The sequence below is a fragment of the Coptis chinensis genome, chromosome 6 (assembly GCF_015680905.1).
Source record: "Coptis chinensis isolate HL-2020 chromosome 6, ASM1568090v1, whole genome shotgun sequence".
In the NCBI taxonomy this organism is placed as follows: Eukaryota; Viridiplantae; Streptophyta; class Magnoliopsida; order Ranunculales; family Ranunculaceae; genus Coptis; species Coptis chinensis.
This window is the reverse complement of record NC_141461.1, coordinates 17,150,370-17,160,431: the sequence shown is the minus strand read 5'-3', so window position 1 is coordinate 17,160,431 and position 10,062 is coordinate 17,150,370. Positions and strand designations below refer to the sequence as shown.

The 10,062-nt window shown below is 36.2% G+C and overlaps 2 protein-coding genes across 3 annotated transcripts; both read left to right on the top strand.

Annotated features, from left to right (window-relative positions):
• Nucleotides 1-386: 386 nt before the first annotated feature.
• On the top strand, nt 387-5,552 carry AKRP (ankyrin repeat protein). 2 transcript variants are annotated; one of them, XR_015198458.1, is made up of 8 exons: nt 387-1,184; nt 1,694-1,770; nt 2,752-2,850; nt 3,013-3,111; nt 3,622-3,720; nt 3,823-3,921; nt 4,417-4,593; nt 5,227-5,552. XR_015198458.1 is itself a non-coding variant. In XM_086565677.1 (8 exons), exons 1-7 carry the CDS (start codon nt 515-517, stop codon nt 4,537-4,539), a joined length of 1,266 nt encoding a protein of 421 aa, XP_086421803.1. In that variant the 5' UTR covers nt 387-514; the 3' UTR covers nt 4,540-4,588; nt 5,227-5,552. The 2 variants fall into 2 exon arrangements, 1 of the variants encoding a protein (XP_086421803.1); XM_086565677.1 differs by having other exon boundaries at nt 4,417-4,588.
• A 633-nt stretch (nt 5,553-6,185) lies between these two features.
• LOC147491822 (uncharacterized) lies at nt 6,186-7,832 on the top strand. The gene has a single exon (XM_086567340.1). The coding sequence runs from the start codon at nt 6,186-6,188 to the stop codon at nt 7,830-7,832; it is 1,647 nt and encodes a 548-aa protein (XP_086423466.1).
• The last annotated feature ends 2,230 nt before the right edge of the window (nt 7,833-10,062 follow it).

Here is a 10,062-nt window from a genome sequence, read left to right as displayed (position 1 = left end):
TTAGTGACAGTGCCCGCAACGACTCAACCGCTCAACGCACCTCTTGCGCGCCACAATGTCTATTCCTTTAGCACAACTCAACACTTTCAATATTAGGGTTTGCCCGTGCCGTATGACACTGAACAACTCGTCGCGCCTTCGGTGCCAGAAAACCCACCATGTCAAATTTGGAGGCCCAAGAGTATATGGGCTAGCCTAGCCATAATTGTTGACTTTCTGGATAGATCCGATAGATATTGAGTGTTTTAACAAAATTGCACAAGTCCCTAAATCACTTGGATTCGCCGTGTCATATTTTATTGAAAAAGATTTTGAGCCGTCGGATAGGCCCAAAAGAGCACCACACTATTGTGTTTTGGTAGATAAGAAGAAGATAGTACAACCGTGCAACAGTAACGTATCTGGCTTTCGAAATTTCGGTCATCCGAGATTTCGAAGAATATTTCAAATTTCAGAACACACAGACCAAGGTAAAAATCCATTCCAAAGCCTCATTTGAAGAAGAAACAGTAAAATGGCAGCACTACTCCAACTTCAAACCTTGTCCACCACCTTCATTCCCATCTCTCCATTCCATTATTCCTTGTCAACAACTCACTCTCTATCCTTTCCAAGAAAGCCCTTTTCATTTTCACTCAACTCATACTCACCTTCCCTTGCAGAAGAAGAAGAAGAAGAAGATGTAGTTGGTGACTGTGTAGTCTTTGAAGAAGGCATATTTGAAGACCCATATCTACAAAAAGACTACAACTTTGAAAAGCCCAGTAATAAAAAGAAACAAACAATGTCACTTCCCCCAGAAGAAGATTTAGTACCAGAGAAGTGGAAAGAGGCAGTAGTTGAATATAATATAACAAAAAAAGAGAGAAAGAAGATAGCTTTACAGATTGAGTATGGAAGTCGAATCGAAAGAAAGAATACTAAACTCCCTTTGAAGGAAACCGAGGAGTATTTGACTTATAAGGAGTATAAGTTGTCCAAATTGAACCCTGTTGTTCTTGAGAAACCTGAGTTTGAAGAAGAAGAAGAAGAAGAAGAAGAAGATGTGGATAGTAGTGATGGTGAGGTGAGTAGTCGAGTTGCGCCGAGGAATCCTAGAGTGGCTGTTTATAAGGGTACATTGGATGATATTACCGAGTTTTTTAATAGCGATAGTTATGTACCTGGAGAGAAGAAATCTGTAGGTAAGTGCTTTGGTTGGTAGTTTAGTTTGAAAGTGGATTTGATATTATTTCAGTAGTTATTGATATGATTGTTGTATTGTTCATTCGTATTGTGCAAACTTTTATTTCAGTTTCTCATTATATATATGGTTACGTTGTAGATTAATGGTAATATCAGAGTAATTCAAAAATATAAACATGAATACTGATGTTCACTATGGAGAAATAAGTGTTAAAGAGGACACATAAACAATGTATAGGTAAACTATATAAGATTTCTGTCCTCTTGTTAGCCATCATAGTTTTTTCGCCTAAATTCTCAATATCCAATCTCATTAGTGATCTTAATTCTTCCTGCGACCCCTCTGTTTCAATATGTTATTAACAATGTCTTTTCAAAAGCAACATCTCTTTACTTCCTTTTATATTTCATTCTGTATGGAGTGTGTCATTTGTCAATTTTGATGACTCTTTCTAATATGACGTGTAAAATGTGATACCAACATCTGTGTATGTGTGAAAAATGATAGGTCGTGGTAAGCTACTCTCAAAGGAGGAAAAGGCTCTTTTAAATAAGCGCATCCCTGATCTGGAAAATGCTTCCTCAGTAAGTCTTTTGTTTAGATTAATATCGTATATTATTCTTGGTATTTTTAGCATCCAATTTTTTGCACCATTACCATATGATGTTTATTGCATTATCACATTTCACGCGTTGGAAGGGTCCAATTGTGTTTTATTAGGAGTCAGAGTTTCATAAGCAGGGCTACAATTGTACTAGGGACCCTTGAGTAGTATGCTATCACATACTACTCAAGGGTATGTGATAGCTTAATTGGTAATTTCTTTGAGTTCTCTTTTAATTACCAGAGACCTAAGTTTGGAGCCTCCTAACATACTATCCTCCCCCATGCGCAAGCATTTTTTTCTCCTGGTGGTGGTGGTGGTGGTGGTGGTGTGTGTGTGTGTGTGTGTGTGTTTAGGGGAGGGTTGTCTTCCCATTCTTTAGGGGAGTGTTACAAATTAAGAAGCGAGTTTTTTTGTATCCCTGTGCATAATATTAGCTCCGCCTCATTTAATTAAGTTAACACATTATTTACTGAGGACACCACACTCATGCAAAAACGAGATGGTTTTATTGGTTTCGTGGGTGCTATAACCATGTAGTTAAAGAGGATACTGGGAGTTGTGTCGGTGGATTCTTTTGAAGGTGCAGGGGCGTAGAGCAATGGAATGATTAATATGTGTTACAATGTCTGGTTATGCGATTTTGGAGTGTCGGCTTATTTGAACGGGCTAACAGCCTGTCTTTGGTTATGCCTGTCAATTAATTGAAGAATGTTTAAATGTGTTACAATGTTTCGCAAAGGCAGGAGCACTCACTTATTTACACCATCGTTCCTTATCATGATTCACTCAATACAGCTATTGTAAAATTGTTAATAAGGCTGCATTTGCAACTCTTCTGGTACTGGTTTTCTGGAGAACTGTGGCCTTGCTTCTCTTCTTCAAGGATCTGAGTTTCCTATTGGTGGTGTGGTAAATAACATTGATAACTATAATGCATAGTTTTATTGTTGTGTTTCAGGGAAAATGGCTACCTCTACACACTCTAGCTGCATCAGGAGAGTTCTATCTTGTGGATGCATTGCTGAAACACGCTATTGATATAAATGCAGCTGATAAGGTATATTTTCTTATCACTTGATGATAAGGTTTTGTTTTGTAGACCACTATTTAGTAAAATTCATCTGTAGAACTCCAAGATTATGTTGGTCATTGACTCATTGCATTACATCATTAGCTTTGGTTTTGAGTTTTGCGGTTGATAAACCAATTTCCTTTCCAGGATGGTTTGACTGCACTTCACAAAGCAATATTATGCAGAAAGCAGGCTGTTACCAACTACCTTTTGCGAGAGTCAGCAAATCCTTTTATCCGTGATAGAGTAAGCCCGAGCTTTCGAAAGACCACTATTATTTTCCAGTATTAGTTTTCAGTGACGCTGTCGTTTTCCTTATTTCCTTGCATTTTAATACTAATCACTGATGGTTATTATTGCGGCTTATAAAAAGAAGAAATGTAAGAAGGAACCAAGTTACGATTGAAAACTGCTGATCAAATAATGAATTAGCATTATGTAATAAAAAAAAAGAGGAGAAAAATAAAGAATAGCAGTCTAATCTAAAACTTTCCTGCCTGATTCAGGAATGCTTATGCATAATGCATAATTGTGTCTTTGTAGTGGTTGTGGTAGATTCCTCTGAGGCTTCTTCAATTTGTGTTTATATTGTTATTTGAGATCATAGAAAAGATCAATATGTCAGATAGACTCTTTTGAAATGATTTTTATCCATTCAGTGACTAATATATTGAGAACAATTTTTATCTTTTCTATTTTTTATTTTCATTATCATTTTTTTATTTATTCCCTTTTTTTCTTTTTTACTTACAACAGGAAGGGGCAACATTGATGCATTACGCTGTGCAAGCTGCAGCAATTCCAACAATCAAAATTCTTCTACTATATAATGTTGACATAAATCTTGCTGATGATGTATGGTTCAGGTTACATGCCGTTTGTTCATTGTTTGGCAATTACTGTATTTCTTTCTGAGCAGCAGTTCTTATTCCATGATCACGTTTGACGTTTTTGCAGGATGGTTGGACACCATTGCACCTTGCCATTCTGACCCGAAGAACGGATGTTGTGAAGCTTTTGCTAATTAAAGGAGCTGATAAGACCTTAAAAAATCAGGTAGTCACTATTGATGCATGCATTTTCGATTTAGGAATAATAATCTATAGAACCTTAGGCTAACCAGTGTGAATACTTGTCAATTTGGTACATGAACTATAATTGTGAAATATAACTGTGCTGTGCTGCCACTGTATCACATGAACTATAGTCCTGAGATGTGCTGCCATTGAACACATGTGTACTTGTTTTATTTGTATTCATTTACACTGAACATAGTTGCACATATAGTTGTTAGTATATTTCTCCTCTTTGGGAAAGTAGCTGCTTCGACTCCTCTTACTACCTCTGGAGTCTAGTGAGTCACTCATGTAATAAAAAGTTTTGGATGGTATTGCAAGGCCCAGATAATATTCCCACATTTGCTAATTTTGCATTCAAGTTTGTCACTTTAATGGGTTAATCCCGACATGATGGTCTGAGTCTAAGTCTGTAGCAACTATCTGATGCATGCGTCCCGAGGTGTTTTAGCTGACAGTGTTAAGCGTATTGCAGGATGGTTTAACCTCACTTGATTTGTGTCTCTATTCTGGTCGAGCCACAAGGACTTACGAGCTTATTAAGTTATTGAAGCAGCTGCCCAAGACAGGAAGACTGCCAGGAGAACAATCCACGTAGTCAATATTTCAGAGTTCTTACTGGACTCAACTTCACAGCTTCACCTATAGTTAGGTTTGTTGGATAGTTTAGTATCTATTTTCTTCCCATGAATGAAGTTGTATTTATTTACTAGAGCATTTACACCGAACATGTTATTTTGAAATCTGTATGCTGTCAAAGGCGCCGCTTGGGCGGGTTTTTCACACCAACGCCTTGCTTGTTCAAAGTCCGTCCATGACCTACCCAGCAGCAGTGGCACCGCCTAGGTGTGCGCCTTTGGCAAGGTGGGGCGGTTTATAAGGCAGAAAAAGGCGATTCAAACTATAAGCAACTAAAATAAAAATAAAAACCCAACTGAAAACTTACCAAAAAAGAAACCCACTGTTTAATAACAACTCTAACTTCTATACTATTCTAAACAAGATTATCAATATAAAATTTGTAATTTGTCCGATACTATTACACTTTTAGTGTTTAAATGTTTTGAGATATGATTTATTATATAAAAATATATTAATATGAGTAAACAAACTGCAAGAAGTGTATTTTTTGAGATGTAAATATGTAGTGTATACTACTGTATAAACATAGGTTTTTTGTATGTTGACTAATCAAAGGCACAGCCCAGGTGGGTTGAAACTGGTCAATATAATATTGCCCGTCATAAACTTTGTTGATTTAGCTAATAGTTGAAATTTGTTTCAGGATGGTTTTAGGCTTTTAGCCCCATTTGATCTGTATCTCTATTCTCGTCAATGTACAAGATTATCAAGTTGTTAAAGTAGTGCAGAGTGAGGACGACAGTCTACCAGGAAATCAAGCCACCTCTTCTAGTTCTCCGTGTGTATAGTTGACTCGATTTCACCTACCAAGGGGTTTGTTGTATAGTCATAGTTTCTTCCCGTCAATGAAGTTGTAATTGCCATTATTGTTTTTTCCGTTGACTATGATGTGACTGTCTGTAAATTCAGCTTCATATTCTGAGCTCCCACGAGGGCCTTACCTGGAAAATGCAGAAATGTTTCCAATTCTTTTGAGAGAAAATTGTGATCCGTTTTTATGGAGGGTTCCTCGGTACACCTTTGGGATGAGATATTGACGTACCCACTCGTTCAAAGTCAGCCAAGGTTTATGCTGTCACCCTCAGTCCTCTTCAACAGCCTGGAAAAGGCCCTTCAATGAGATTAAACAAAAAAAGTAAAAGTAAATAAATATTCATGACTCTTGATATGATAATACAAATATACGTGAAGTTATGGACAATGGGAAACAGAAGCAGAAGAGGGGGGTGAATGCAGATAAAGCTAATGGAGAAACAAAAGTGTCAAGGCAGAATAGAAGATAACTAGTATTCTGCTCCAATGCCAGTGATTGGCTTATACATCACGACAGCCACTCTGGTATGTTTAATCTTAATGATTTGTGATGTTTTTCATGGATATCGTCGAAGAAAACCATGGTTGCCTTGTCGGTTTTTCTCACTCAATTCTTTAACACTCTCTCTACTTGCAATATCGACAAAACTCCCGGTCGATCTTACTACTCCAATGCCTAGTGCTGAGGATCAATTGTCAAAACTCTGCGGTACTATTTTAGTATGTATCTCAATGGGATTTTTCCTGCCTTCAATTGTAAATATGGAAGGCTCGGAGTTGTTAGTAAACATGGCCTCCTTGACCATCCTTGTAGTTTCTGTTGCTGTCAATATTTGCATACAGATGGCTACAGGTGTGATTCATTCGGGTTTGATTGTAGAACATCTCATCACTTTGACTCTAATGTTGTTAATACTTATCATCATGTGGTATGTTACTTTCATTGGTGATTATGTTGCTGATGCATTCAGTGACACATGGAGGAAAAGAATAAAAGATGATTACCAGAAAACTGATGTAGCTTTGAGCTGGACAGGAAGATTCAAGCTGCAGTATGTATTTAGTTACATATATAATCCTGAACTGAGGGTGTGTTTGGTTGCTCATTATCCCACTGTAGGCATGTTGTGCACGCTTTCTCCAGTGGTTTTATTTGAAGTAGCTTTTCGGTCTCTCTTTCTTAAGCAATTGAAGTTTTGGGAAGGAGTTTCAGATTATAGATGGTCAATTTGGATCGTCATAGCGTCACAAATTATCACCTTAGTTTTCGGCACTTTAGCCATCACTTTTAGGTGGTTTTTCGTGGCAAGCCAAATGGATCCCTTTCAAACTGATGGAAATGTGACATGGAGCAAATGGAGTTGTGCACAGTTTCAGGCTTTCAAGCTGTTCGCAACAATACTACTAAATTGGAAAATGTACTCCAGTATCATGATAACATTTCGAGTTTTAGAAGTTGCTGTGATTCATGTTCTATTTGCCACTGACATGGTTCTTAGATGGACAGACAAAGTGGTTGTATGTTTAACTTGGCCGACGAGGAGATTAATTTCCTGGTTTAAAAGAAACACTATTGGGATTCCAACTTCTAGTTATTTATACTTACTTGAGAGAGGCATTGAAGACTTGAATAGCTTGAGGAATGAATGGAAAAAGCATAAACCACGTTGTCTCATCCAGCTCCTCTCTAAAACTCATCCATCTCAAGAACCGCATAGTAACGAAGGAAGTAACAGCTTTCTCTTACTCGTAATTCTTGCAAGACTGGCAGATTTTTTGTTACCACCTGACCTTGGCAAGCCCTTAGTCGATGCCTTAGATGAAGCTTTTAGCATCATTAATTTCATCGACCAGAGAATGGATTCCTTGGGTGTTCAGAACAAGTACAAAAGGAGGCTTGCCGAAGATTTGTGGATGGGTAGAGACATCAATAACCATTGGTTTGAAACGAAAGTTATCAACCTCTTGCGGATGAAGTATCCACGACTTGTCAAGATTTCCTTAGATGGAGATTTCCTAGAGTCTCAAGCGCAAGCTGTCCCAAATAATGCACTAGGTATTATTGAAGAGTTTGGAACGTTATTGAATCTTTTTTTCCCTTCAAGCGAATGTCTAGTCATAAAAGATTTCATCGAGAATGTGAAGCATGGAACATTCAAAGAGCTATATGAAGGAATGGAGCAACTATTAGTTAACAAGTTGTCTCTCTTTCTCATTGAACTCCCAAATGTCACACTGGAGTATGTCCTCCAGAGCCCCGCCGGGGAAGTTGAAGAGAGAACGAGGATTGTTCTACAATTCTTGTACAAATTTGAGCAGTTGGAGTCACAAATCCCGTGGTTATCTGTCAAGAATAACGTTAGAAACAAGAGATCAACGGACGCTCCTAGTCCTGCTACAAATACTATTGAAAGTGCACCAGTGGAAGGCAAATGAGGCCACCATGGTCGCTCCTTCTGGCGCTATACATGCTGGTAAAACTATTCTTGTAGCTCATGGTGTAGAAATTATTGAAGTACATCAATAGACAGGTCATGTTCAAATAACTGTAGAAATGGAGTGCGTTCTTTCTTTCTTTAGTGATTAGGAAAGATTCCGACTTTTTTGTACGTTGAAGGACGAGTTGGTGAAATCTATCGAAAAACAAAGAAAAAGAATCAGTTGGCGAAGTCAAGACGAGTGAGACGAAAACAACCTTCATAGCTAGTCAAGTTTCTGACTTCATTGAAATGAGAATGTAAAGGCAGGGAGCGACTCTCAAATACAAATGCCCCGAAAAAGTAACCAAGAAATGGGCCTCAGGCCCTCAATCCAATTCGGTTATATGTAAACTCTTTCTTCACGAACATACCCATATAACCTGCTTATTATTTACAACTTGTTAATTAACCTCCCCGTTTTCCAGATTATAAGCAATTTGCGGTCTAATTTTCATCCCCCAAAATTTTCTATTTCCCATTCTACTATTTTCATTAAATCAAACCCTTAAATTAACTGGAGATCTTTACATTGAAGAACACATTTCCAATAAAGCAGACAAACAACAAATATTCTTCATCCTTACACTAAAAAAGAACACCAATTTCATTGTGACAAAAAATAGGTTTATAGATAACCATTTTATAGATACAAAATTGAGTGGGGGGACTGGGGGAAAAGTTGAATCTACTTATTGCTGGTAGTGTATTTGTGCCCATGGGAAATACAATTGCATGAACCACAATCATTTGTCTATACATTTATCTACTCGACATTTCTTTGATACCATATGTGTGTAACATTATGATTTTTGGTTATATTGGTGAAAGAATCATAAAGATATACCAACTATTATACTCTTTTCATTAATTGCTTTGGGCGAGACAAAGGTTGATGGATGAAGGACATCGTGATTGGAAGAGGCCATGAGCCTACTACTGCCATATTCAATTTGTTCATTGGTGGATACTTTCCATTTCTAAAACACAAGATGTTTTCAATTCTAGGAATGAACTAGCCATTTGCATTGTACCAACTTTAAAATCCGAACAAGCTTGACTTCTAATTTTCATGTGGAAATTTAAATTTATATAGTAGTGTGACATATGACAATTTGAATTTACATATGCAAATTTAATTTTACAGAGTAGTTTGATATATGAAAAGTTGAATTTACATATAAAATTTTAAGTTTACATAATAGAATTATTTGTGAAATAAAACAAGCCTAATGAAAAAACGTATGGAGATATATTTTTACATATTAGTTTTTGAAACTAAACATGTCGGTAAAAACCTATGAATTTTCATAGTTGTTTAACCTATGCAAAATTGTATTTATATATAAAAATTTAGTTTTTCGTAGTAGATTACTAAAATAAAACAATTCTATTATCGGACGTATGCTATGAAATTAATTACACAAAAGATTAGCCTATGAAAATTTTAACCCGCATAAGATGTGATGTAGGAGTTCTTTTTGTTCAAGATGGATAATGACTATTAAAAAAATGAAAAAAGTATGGTTTACAATAACATTTTCTTTCTAACATTGGACTACATTTATTTCCACAAAGATGAATAACAAATACGACTCATGAATCACCATTGTAATCAAACAACTTTCACCCAAACCAAATGCTCAAACCCTCGCATTTTTTTTGTATGTGATGACCTTGTATTATGCAAACTTAAAATTACATAGCAATATCACTGAATTTTCATAGACGTTTTTTCTAACATCTGAGTTTTGAAAGGTGACACAGGCTATGCAATGTAAATTCATATTTTCATATATTATGCAAACTTAAAACTACATAGCAATATCACTGAATTTTCATAGACGTTTTTTCTAACATATGAGTTTTGAAAGGTGACACAGGCTATGCAATGAAAATTCATATTTTCATATGAAAATATGAATTTTCTTATGCAAATATATATGAATTTACATATGCAAATATGAAATTTCATATACATTTTTTTTGACATTTGACAGGTGACACAAGTTATGTAAATATGAATACATATATGAAAATATGAATTTACATATACACATGGATTTTCACAAACTTTTTTTTTTGTCATCTAACAGGCGACACAGTCTATGCAAATCTGAACTTACATATACAAATATGAATTCTGATAAACTTTTTTCTGACATGGCTATGGAAATCTGACAAACGCA